Source organism: Schistocerca americana, chromosome X (genome assembly GCF_021461395.2).
Source record: "Schistocerca americana isolate TAMUIC-IGC-003095 chromosome X, iqSchAmer2.1, whole genome shotgun sequence".
Lineage (NCBI taxonomy): Eukaryota > Metazoa > Arthropoda > Insecta > Orthoptera > Acrididae > Schistocerca > Schistocerca americana.
This window is the reverse complement of record NC_060130.1, coordinates 621,982,693-621,995,653: the sequence shown is the minus strand read 5'-3', so window position 1 is coordinate 621,995,653 and position 12,961 is coordinate 621,982,693. Positions and strand designations below refer to the sequence as shown.

The following is a 12,961-nucleotide window of genomic DNA, read 5'->3' as shown; positions in this document are numbered from 1 at the left end:
TTGGCAGCTCAGCTACTGATTCATATAAAGTCAACCGTGAGAGGGATCAAAAACCTATTTGTTTGCACATATCTGACGTCATGACGACGCTTGATGGCTAGTGGCTGCTCACCAACCTCAGTACTGAGGCTGGGTAAGGGGAGCTTGTACCATGACCAACAGTCACCGAAGTATTACCCTTTCAGTAGGCTGAGTCTAAAATCTGTGGGTGCAAAGATCCTGTTGTACCATACACATTGCAGCCATAGTCAAACCAAACATTTATAAAATTAGAGCTATAGGTGGTGTTTACTCTGAACCCCAGCCCACCAATCTGCACCAACTTTTGAAATTTGGATGCTACTTTCAGAGCTCTTCCTTTAGGATTCTCAAATGTAGCAGCCAAATAAATGTGTAGTCAAAGAACCCATACAAAGTTGAATGCTTGATATGCTCCTTAGGTGCAGGTCAATTACAACAGAAAATCTGCATGAGAGATTGAAACTGATACACAAATTTTTGTCTGCAGTAAAGTTAATGCGAGTATTCTCAGTCCATCTGTACACTCTCTCAAGTATTCCTGCAGATGAGATGTTGTTACTGCACACATTTGTCAGCGTTCAAGAAGGCATTTACTGTATGCAAAATATCATTAAAAGTCACTGAGAGGACACCTTTCTGTAGAATAAAAAGAAGGGTATTGTTCCCAATGTACCTATAAAGCGACGATTGGGATTTAACATCCCAATGGTGATGAGTTAAGTAGAGACGGAGAATGAGCTTACGCTGGGGAAGATGGTGAAAGAAACTGAACTGTTTTCTGAGCGAAGGAATCATTCTGGTGTTTACCTTGAGAGATTTAAGGACACCACAAAAAACAAACTTGGATGGCCAAACTCAGATGCAACGACTATCTCCTCATACGTCAATCCAACATCAATGCACTGTTGTTGTGGTAACAAAGTTATAATTTGCCAAGGAAGAATGTAATAAAATGGAGTGCCATTTCATGGAATCCTGGACGTGGTGCCAATAAAACTGACAGCCCCTCAGAATTCTAAGCCCGACAATTTATATGATCTGACGACATTGCAAGACATGAAAATCTATGCAGGAAGTGCTGTCTTCCCCTCAAGTTATTGTAGAGCTGTACCTTCTTGTGGTCTAGTGCTAAACTTTCTGCACTGTGAATGTAAGGTCATAAGTTTTGAGTTCACGAGTTTCAGTACCTTTAGGTTAACTTCATACGAACAAATTAATTGCCAAGCCCTAACAAAGACATCTTCTCAAGCAAAGATGAGTGTGAACAGGTAATACGAGGGTTGGAACTTTAATAGTGGCAACTAATTATTTACAGCTCGTACAAAATAGATGTGTGTTTCAAAGTTTAAGTGACTTTCAAAGTAGTCACCAACATTGTGTATAACATGTTGCCAGCGATGTGGAAGTCATAGGATACTCTTAGCAGCGCCAGTTGTGTTGACAGTTAGAGCGGCGCGGTCTATTGCTCGAATTTATAGCAGATCTGAAGCGAATGCCGTGCAGTGTTTCCTTGAGTTTAGAAATCGAGGTGAACTCGTGAGGGCTTAAGTCAGGGGAGTGCAGTACGTGGTATAGCACTTAGCAGCCCCACCAGTCAAACAAATCAGTAACAGCTTGCACTGTACGTGCTTGAGCATTGTCCTGCAAAATGATGGTCAGGTCCCGCAGAAAGTGTCATCACTTTTGTTTCTATGCTGTTCATTTTTGGAACACAACCTATGACCAGCTCAGAGACAGAAGCGAGGACACTTTCTGCAAGATCTGACCATCATTTTGCAGGACAATGCTCAAGCACGTACAGTGCAAGCTGTTACTGATTTGTTTGACTGATGGGGCTGCTAAATGCTATACCACCTACTGTACTCCCCTGACCTAAGCCCTTGTAAGTTCAACTCTATTTCTAAACTGAAGGAAACACTTCAGGGCATTTGCTTCAGAACTGCTGCAAATTTATTGGCAATAGACCACGCCGCTCTAACTGTCAATACAACTGGCATTGCTAAGAGTATCCTATGACTTCCACATTGCTGGCAATGGGTTATACACAATGCTGGTGACTATTATGAAGGTCAGTAAAACTTTGAAACGCGTATCTATTTTGTACGATCTGTAAATAAGTAGTTGCCACTACTGAAGTTCCAACCCTCGTACTTTGCACCTGATGGCAGAAAAAGGGTGTTGCATAGTACAAACTGTTCATCAGGGATGTGTCCATTGGAGCGGGCATTTGTTGTCAATAACTGAGGTGCCCTTCAATCACAGTATCAGATAATGACCAGAAAAACGGCATTGTGTGTTACTACTGCATGATAAAGCCCTTCTGCACTTGACTGACTTCACAAAAGAACCTATCAACAAAATTCCTTTCCTGACAAAAGAGTACTTTGAACCTGGCTTGACGACATCGTCAACTCTGAACCATTTCATTTCTAGAAGTGTTGAATCTGCCAACTACCTGAGCACTGTCAGATTGTTTGAAATAATATGGAACGATTTTTCTTAATGATTAACTTCTCTCGTGTGTAGTGTTGTGCTCAATAAACTAATGAAAAATGCTATAAAAATACACAATGCATAAACACATGGAGGTTAAACTGATGTTCCTCTAGATTAAAACCAACAAGTGTATCAACGAGGCGAATCATGCGAAACAAAACTTCAACTACCTTTCAGAAAGTAGAAAAAAAGCACTAAAATTTCAGGTATGGCGTTTTCCGTTTTGCTGGATTCTGAGGGGGCTTTTGACGACGTGACTTCCAAATCCATGGAGAAGGCTACAGAAGTGCAAGGTTATCAAGGCCACTATACAGGGTGTTAAAAAGAATAGTGTTGAATACTTTAAGAAGTGGTAGTACTCATCGAAACAAGAAAAATAAGTCCAGTAATCATGTGTCCAGAAACGCATACTTTCTGAGATAAACACGTATTTATAGGAAGGACTGGATAAGGTTTGGTTGAGGATATTAGCATAGTCGTTGCACTGGCGCTCCACCAAACGTGTCAGCAGTACTCCACCTACTATTAAGTGATTTGCAATCAGTTGCACGGTTGGAGTAATGTTGTAGGCTACATTAGTTTACGTTGTGTTTGTGTGCCTTATTGTACAGTACTATCAGCCCTGATTAACTATCATGCCGTTTTACCTTCTTCCAAATGTGAATTCACTTGTGCTTACTGTTATTGAACTGTTTGTACAAATGGTGTAGTACAGTTACAATTTCTCTCTTCCACCACTTGTTAGCAATGGAAGCCTACATCTTGACAAGTGAAATGGCAGATATGACATTCTGCTACGGTTTAGGAAATGCACGCAGCCTGCGAGCCCGTGCTCCCTATGTTGAAAGATATCCACAAAGCAGAGTGCCCTCTGATAAGCTGTTCAGCAGACTTTTCCAACGTCTGAGAGAGAAAGGCACCCTTGCACCTCTGAGGGCTGACAGTGGAAGGCCCTGTACAGTCCACATGCCTGACATTGAAGAGCATGTGCAATGTTCCGTGGAAGAAGGCCCTGGGACCACTGTGAGACGATTAGCAGCAGCAGGAGGCGTGTCTCGCACTCTATCTGGAGGGTACTTCGTGAACAATTGCTGTACCCTTATCGTCTGCAGTGCGTTCAGGCTCTAAGGCCACAGGATCATCATGGCAGATGGCAGTTCTGTCAATGGCCGTTGCAGAAGTGTGCCGCAGACCCACTGTTCACATCCAAGATTTTATTTACCAGTGAGACAGGGTTCACAAGAGATGGTGTTGTGAATTTCCATAACTAGCCTGTATGGGCAGATGCAAATCCTCAAGCAATTCAGGAAAGAGGGCACCAACACCAATTCTCAATCAATGTATGGGCAGGCATGCTTGGCAATAGATTAATAGGGGCATACGTGCTACCATGAAGACTAACTGGGATGCAATATCTGGACTTTCTTATTAATGTATTGCCTACCTTGCTGTTGGTTGGGCTACTGCAGCGACAAATATAAATGTGGTTCATGCATGACGGTGCACCAGCACACTTTCATCACAATGTGCGCAAACATCTGATGCAGACATTACAGGACCGCTGTGGCGTTTCTTTTAAGCACTCTGTATATGTAGGTTCATTGTGATCATGCTGAGTAGAAGAGAGGTAGAAGCCATGGTGACGGATGTGAAAATGGTGATCATAGCAACATCAGAGGACGTCCACATGGTGGGGTTTTGTCCTCACAACTGTGGAGCCAATTGCTGAATGAACTCATTAATCAGTTAAATGCTAGAAGTTACTTTTGCCAAGAGTAAATGCATTCTGAACATTGTGCAAAACTGGTGTAGGAAACAAGATCTAAGGGTTAGAAACAGGAAAATTGTTGTAATGCTGTTCAAATGGAAGCATATCCAGGACATGTACTGGCATCTTAGGCTCTCCGATGAAATTTTACCTGTGGAGGGTGTAGTGAAGTATCCAGGAGTAAGCCTGGATGCAAAACTAATATGGACCTCTCACATAAAGAACAAAATATGACCCAAGGCAAAAAGCACTCATGTGCAATGGAAGGGCCTGTTGATAGAACTAGGGTCTAAGTCCCAGCTTTGTGAAAAATCAATGCACTCCGTGTTTTTTTTTTCCATCTTGTTCTTCCCAAAAATAGTTCCTAATTGTTTCTACAGCATGTGTATTAATTCTGTATGGGCTTTGATATCCTTTATTCAGAGCTGTGTACAACAATACAATGAATTCATGCTTAAAACATTGTCTGTATATCCTTTGGGTGGCTTAACTTTTAAAGAGTACACTGTCCTGAAGCAGCTCGTTATCATACTGCATTCGTTTATTATTTTTGACTGGCACTTAACAATCTGTCAACTATTATTACCTGTTATTTACCAAGTTAAAAAGATACAGAAGGTCTGACTGAGCCGTTTTACCCATTTAGTCTGCACGCTGCCTTCACATCAGATTAATTTCCACACTGGCTTTTCACGAGTTATTTTGTAATTGTAGAATTTCTTGTTTCTTACACTTCAATTTTATTTCTTAATGGAACTACTGCTGTGTCTAGTATCCATTTATTTTGTAGATTTTTGTGGGCAGAAGACATACAGCCAGATATCACAGCTTCTTCTGGTGTACTGTCTACTATGCCACTTTCCTTTTACATGTATTCTTTACTGGTGTTTTGTGTTACTTTGGATAGATATTTCAACAAACTAGGAATTAAACAAAGAATAGCTCCTGCTTTTAGAGATCATCTCTCTTTTGGAAATTCAACTAGTTTGCTGTTGATTACAAACAACTGTGCTCTTATTATCAATCTCTTTGTGAAACGTGAATTACCCACAAAACAATTTAAAGTCAGATCTCTCCTTTCAATTGAATTTCTATTGCCCATTTTAAAATACTTTCTCTGAAGTCACACCTGTATGCTGGAATTTGCAAGACTTTGTCATTCTTCTCCTCTTTTAAGTGTTAATAACTACAATTCTGAACACTTCTACCTCACCATAGCTTTCACCTATTCAAATGTCACACACAATACCGTAAGCAAAAATACAATAATCAACATAGAATTTCAACAGAAACCACAAAAAAGCAGAATTGTACCTACTTGAGTGAGGTGACACTGCTGTTAGTAGTTTACAGGAATCTTGACTTGTTACACTACACTACTTATGTTTATGTACAGCAAGACACCGTATTTACTTTTTTTCTACTTACTACAGTATATTTTTAAGATAGAAATATATTTTTCATTGCCCTGCTAGTCTTACTAGCATTCCACAAAGTAAATGTTAAGAGTAGAGGATGAGGACACAGATGATCCCAATTTAAGAATTGAAGAAGAAAGACAATAATTACCTGGTTACTTCTGACAATTTCTGTAATCCCACATACTATGCATTCCTTCTTATAAAATAAAGTTTATTACACTATTCTTCACGCCTCTTATTCCCCTTAATACTGCAAATGAAGTACTTTACAATGAGTGCATTTCATTGCCTTACAAAAAATCTAAAGGAACATTACATAGAATTTATTTATCACGTAACAACTTACACTTGTCTGCAGAAAAGTCAGCAAGATATGGCTGAATCACGTTCAACAACTTGCAAAGGCTTGGCCATATCTGTCTTCTGGTCGCAAATGCTTCTTCCTGTAGCACTTCACTTTCTAAATGAATCCAATCCAATGTGAGTTTGACTGGAACAATGAAACCAGGAAATCAGAAACTGCATTTCTGTCTACTACTGTTTAACATAAAAAAGAAGAAGAAGAATCTCTCTCTCTCTCTCTCTCTCTCTCTCTCTCTCTCTCTCTCTCGTGTGAGATCATGTCAGAGAGAGAGAGAGAGAGAGAGAGAGAGAGAGAGAGAGAGAGAGAGAGAGAGAGAGTCATGAGGACCATGAACTGAACCAGTACCTTATTATGCATTTTTGTTCACACTACTCTACATATGGGCTTCTCTGTTTCGCCATTCCCTTCCCTATTGCATGTTACAAACACAAAATAATGCCACTGATATTTACATTGAATTGCATTAATGTTAAGATACACACTGTCCCAAACCTTAGGCGTCTGAGCTGTCCACAAGGAACATAAATTGAGTACTTCCTAAAAAAGGACTACTAGTATGAAATGAATATATATATTTTTTAACGTAGATAACTTACACCTTGTGGTGACAACTTCATATCATAGAAAGTATTGGAAGTGATGACCACCAGTCTCATTGCATGCATTACAACTGTGCATAAAATTTTGCTGCACACACAAATATCCCTGTTATCTGATGACCGATGAGCTAGGCAGCTAAGACACTACCAAACAGATCCTCTTGTTTCTCCTGGGATTTTATAAAACAACAATTTATGTAACGCCACAGAAAAAAATACCTATGAGTCACATCTGGCAATTGTGCTGGCTGTGGGACAACTTCCCTTTCCGCTCTATGATAGTAGCTGATATTAACTTCCAGCAGACTGGGATGGTGCACCATCATGATGAAACAATACCTTTTTTTAGAAAACAAGATGTACAGTCTCCAACAACTGTGGCAGCCAGTACATCTAGACTGAACACAAGGTAACATCCACCATACACACAGAATACTAGAAAATAAGATCCTATTATTTGATCTTTTACAATTGGGATCCACAACTTAAAAGAGAATCACACAAGGACTTTCATCACTCCAGACATGGCTACTGCAACAGTTGAATTCTCTATTTCAGTTGGAAGACGCCTTGTACAGGAACAAAAGAAACTATGACCTTCGGCATTACAGTACTGAATTCATTAATCCATTGACAGAACTGAACCCTAAGTACAACAGCATTTGGTCTCATTGCTTGCACCTGTTTATCAGAGGGGTTCTTCTCCAGCAGTTCTCTCAGCACTTTATTACCCAAAAGCATGCATTTCACTGGTAAGTTAAGGGATGCTTTATTGATGACTTTTTCCACACAATCCAAGACAGGTGTGCGGCATTGTTCCATTGAAACATTCCCGAGATTTCTAGGTTGAAATTTCAAATTTGCCTGAAACAGATCTGGCTGCATATGAGAGCATTTCCTTTACAAGTTTTTATGGCCACAACTGAACTTTTTTGAGTTTCATGTCACTTCTCAGTGATTATTTCAAGTTCAGCTAGGATATACAGTTTTATCAACAATTCTCTGAGTTATAAGCTCCTTTGTTTTCATGTGAATGATGCATTCGCAGCTATGTAACGAATTCTCCCATGCATGTCATACACGAAGCCTGATAGTGCAATGGGAAATGAACCCTGATTCCAAGAAGCAACAGGCAGTAGCAAAAGTTTATCAGGTGGTAAGAATCCCTCAGATAGCCGAGATCAAGCATGAAACATTACAATTCAAGTCAGTCAGAACCATTTTCCATAGGGCACAGATAATCACTGCACCTTTGAGTATTTCATAGACTTAGTAGTCCCTCAACTTACAAGCACAAGTGTATCAGGACACAGGTGTAATAAAATATACCCTCTGGATGTCAAAAGAAAGTCCTATTATCCATAATGCAGGGCTACATTGTAAAGCCATACTGTATGCCACTATAGCCACATGACTTGATATAATCCTTCAAGTCTGAGGATTACTACTCTCCATGAGTCTTAATACTGGCTGGACTGAGCTGCTGAACATGAATGAGGTTATCAATGAGTCATGTGGTCCAAGTGAATGAAAGAGACTGATTAATAGCAGAAGACATTTAAGCTAGTAGAACTGTTCTTGCTACTAAGGTCGTATGAGTTTCATATCCTTCATCATAGATAAGAGTTCATCTCCACCTGTTGCTCAATGAAGACAGCAAAACAGAGACTACAGAAAGCTGGGTTGGACTGTCCATCAAAAGCCGCAACCAGTCAAACTAATTTCACTGCAACAGTAATTTCTATTAAAAACATGCGCTTGGCCTGTGCCAAAATCAAAATTATAAAAAGCTGAATTTGGAATTACCTGTGTCTGAATGTACTGAAGATAAAAAGATTGAAATTATGAATCATGTACTCTGCTTTTCTACTGCGCACGCTTTCTGTAAAAGTAAAATGTACTCGAATGCAAAATATTACAAGGAAAGGGAGTATGAAGGCCAATACACATTTTATATCAATGGAACATCGTGTTACAAAATATAAATGTCCAGTCAAATGCTGGCGAGTCCCCAGCAGACTGAAATTAGACATTACTTATCAAACTGCCCAATGAAAGCGACATTTTCTGTGTATACTGCATGAGCATTTAGTGATGGTGTCATTAAGCAGACACCAAAATGCAGAAATACAAAAAATTGTCTCTTGACACTTATCAAAAATCGTGTCCGTTATAAGTAGCCTCTCTTGTTTTTGGAAACTACATGTTTAATGTCACCTCATTTGGGTCAATGTGAGGAATATGCTGACTTGGCATGAAAAGAACCCATGGGCAGTAATGGTAGCTCAGGAAGTGCTCTGGAGGCAACTGTGACTAACCAACAAATACTATATCAACTAAAATCACTCTTTCACCTTTCACGAAGACAACACAATTGACTGTTCCCCAAAGGAGCACATTGCGAAATAATTTGTAAGAAAATGGCTCAGTACAATCATCTGTATCCATCAACAAACAGATGAAATTCCCACCTAATCTTTCAGAACTCAAGTCTCTTAGATTTATGTAAGATTTTCCCAGGACACAGACCTGGCTGTACTAAATGCAAGAAGCCTTATTTCCTCCACAGGAGTTCTAAATCCACTGTAATATTGCATCCATTTACTGATTACGTTTTTATATTCACTTTACTGTGGGACTACAAGGCAGCTGGGAGAGGACTGCATTGATCTGATGGGTCCATTGCACTATTTATATTTTTGCCAATATTAAAGCAGCTCGTGTTTTGTTATCATAATATTAAATATCTCAGATAGTATATATAATACACAAAATTGCCAAAGATACAAAGCAGAGGATGAAGCAGAGCATACATGTGAATCAAGAACCCGTTCTCCAAAACACTGAGTCCTCAAAGAGGTTAGTCTGGCTTGCTGCTACATCTGTGGCAAATGTTCAACTGCTTGGTGATGTTATAAGTAATCTAAATCACATCACAAACACTATTTAAACACCAGTGCAGAACGAAGAAAATAGCTTGTTTTTTGCTGCACGAATCCATTCAGTTTTGGCGTTTCTTTTTCTAGCATTTAGACTGCAATTCATAGCTGTAAATTAACCTTAGTTGTTACAGATACCTAGCACTATGACATATACAATCACTTCCTGTCAGAGAGATTCTCCAGTTCAATACTATACAAGGTGTTACAAAAAGGTACAGCCAAACTTTCAAGAAACATTCCTCACACACAAATAAAGATAAGATATTATGTGGACATGTGTCCGAAAACGCTTAATTTCCATGTTAGAGCTCATTTTAGTTTCGTCAGTATGTACTGTACTTCCTTGATTCACCACCAGTTGGCCCAATTGAAGGAAGGTAATGTTGACTTCGTTGCTTGTGTTGACATGTGACTCATTGCTCTACAGTACTAGCATCAAGCATATCAATACGTAGTATCAACAGGTTAGTGTTCATCACGAACGTGGTTTTGCAGTCAGTGCAATGTTTACAAATGCGGAGTTGGCAGATGCCCATTTGATGTATGGATTAGCACAGGGCAATAGCCGTGGCACCGTATGTTTGTATCGAGACAGATTTCCAGAACGAAGGTGTCCCGACAGGAAGACATTCGAAGCAATTGATCGGCGTCTTCGGGAGCACGGAACATTCCAGCCTATGACTCGCGACTGGGGAAGACCTAGAATGACGAGGACACCTGCAATGGACGAGGCAATTCTTCGTGCAGTTGATGATAACCCTAATGTCAGCGTCAGAGAAGTTGCTGCTGTACAAGGTAACGTTGACCACGTCACTGTATGGAGAGTGCTATGGGAGAACCAGTTGTTTCCGTACCATGTACAGCGTGTGCAGGCACTATCAGCAGCTGATTGGCCTCCACGGGTACACTTCTGCGAATGGTTCATCCAACAATGTGTCAATCCTCATTTCAGTGCAAATGTTCTCTTTATGGATGAGGCTTCATTCCAACGCGATCAAATTGTAAATTTTCATAATCAACATGTGTGGGCTGAGGAGAATCCGCACGCAATTGTGCAATCACGTCATGAACACATATTTTCTGTGAACATTTGGGCAGGCATTGTTGGTGATGTCTTGATTGGGCCCCATGTTCTTCCACCTACGCTCAATGGAGCACGTTATCATGATTTCATACGGGATACTCTACCTGTGCTGCTAGAACATGTGCCTTTACAAGTACGACACAACATGTGGTTCATGCACGATGGAGCTCCTGCACATTTCAGTCGAAGTGTTCGTATGCTTCTCAACAACAGATCGATGACCGATGGATTGGTAGAGGTGGACCAATTCCATTGCCTCCACGCTCTCCTGACCTCAACCCTCTTGACTTTCAATTATGGGGGCATTTGAAAGCTCTCGTCTACACAACCCCGGTACCAAATGTAGAGACTCCTCGTGCTCGTATTGTGGATGGCTGTGATACAATACGCCATTCTCCAGGGCTGCATCAGCGCATCAGGGATTCCATGCGATGGAGGGTGGATGCATGTATCCTCGCTAACGGAGGACATTTTGAACATTTCCTGTAACAAAGTGTTTGAAGTCACGCTGGTACGTTCTGTTGCTGGGTGTTTCCATTCCATGATTAATGTGATTTGAAGAGAAGTAATAAAATGAGCTCTAACATGGAAAGTAAGTGTTTCTGGACACATGTCTACATAACATATTTTCTTTCTTTGTGTGTGAGGAATGTTTCCTGAAAGTTTGGCCATACCTTTTTGTAACACCCTGTATGCTATAACTGTATTTGCATTTGATGCTGCCACTTCTGTAACACACAGGTGTCAACTCGTCAGGTAGGTATTGTATAAGGACTGCCAGTAAACTGAACCTATCTACACAAACTAAGGGGAAACTGATAGACCAATTCTCTCATATACCTCCTATTGTAGAGCCTAGTGAAGTTAAATACACAATATCAGAATGACTGTGTTATTTTTTGGCATGTCAGGTGCAGAAACAGCTCCTGTACAAGTTTGTGCTACCACTACGAATACTTTTGTTAAACTGCATTTGCTTTTTGATCTCTCTATACAAGTGGAGAAGTAGTGCATTATTTATCTCTTTTGACATGCCCGGTCTCAAAGTACTGAATGCAGTAGAGTGGGATGGAAATGTGCTGACAATGACTTGCCATTACACTGTGCTTGCAAACGCAGACTTGGGTGTCTCAGGGGGGTGCGTGGTGCAGAGGAAATGCTTGGCAACACTATACTCTAATATGGGCCTTCGATGCATAAACATACAACTCAAGCTGCCCTGAGAGCCACAGAAACAGTGCTCAAACTATTCCGGAGAGAACCGGAGCTGTTAGCTCTTCAAACAACGTGGGGTTCTTACACCTTCTTCTTACAAGTTCACATGTAGCTGCAAGTAAAGTACTTATTTTCTCTGCATCGTGTACATAAAAAAAAGAAGAATTGGACAATTTCCTTACTCTCCGAAACCTTAAATTTATGCATGTTTGAAGTAAAATTGCAAATTGAGAGGCTGAATAGGCCAATTTCTAATCTAACAATTTTGCAGACAGTTAAAATGAAAAGTCGCCACTTCAGTTGTAATGTTAACTCAGAACTGTACAGCAAGCACAAATGGCTGCGTTGTCTTGATTTGAAAAGAGTCTTACATTGTTTTCCTTGTTTATTATTTGGAGGAGAACTACTGTGGACTAAACACGGTGTCTGTGTCATTCACTACACCCACGACAAAATTAGAAAACAAACTTTCTTTGGTCCATGTGAGTAATATTTTGAATCTGTCAAGTGTAGGCAATGTACACAGAGCTACCCAATTTGACAGTGAGTACAGGAGATCCTTTGCATTACACAACCCATAAGTTACCACTAATAGGTATGTACTAAACCTAATTATTAACTGTATTTGTTTCTGTGTTGCACTGGAACTACTTCTCATAGGACATGATACAATTTAATCTTATTCTGATCTGCACTTTTTGGTGCCTTGATTAATTTTAGTGCAGAATTAGACTCAGTATTAAAATGGCGTTTAAAAAAAGTAACAGTTTTCAAAGGCACCTTGAAAACCATCCATATTGTACTCCAAGGCATGCGTCAAGTATGCCAAGCGGAAATTAGTGTGTGGAGCTTTTTGCTGTAATAGCTGACAAAACCAGTGATGTAGCATGTGTTTTCCAGACGTGTATAGTTAATAGGTACTTCATTAATGGAAGATCTGTTGAAATATTTTAGGATTTCACAACAACAGAAAAGTATGATGCCCAGTCTTTGGCAATGTACATAATAGAACAGATAAATCACTACAAACCAATCATGCAAACATATGATG

The 12,961-nt window shown here is 40.0% G+C and overlaps 1 protein-coding gene across 1 annotated transcript in view; it reads right to left on the bottom strand.

Annotated features, from left to right (window-relative positions):
- Nucleotides 1-12,961, bottom strand: part of LOC124555169 (protein SMG7-like) — a 199,961-nt gene that overhangs the window by 60,972 nt on the left and 126,028 nt on the right. The window contains exon 14 of the mRNA XM_047128992.1: nucleotides 6,053-6,196. Within this exon, the coding sequence (XP_046984948.1) occupies nucleotides 6,053-6,196 (144 nt within the window). The remainder of the gene's footprint in view (nucleotides 1-6,052; nucleotides 6,197-12,961) is intronic.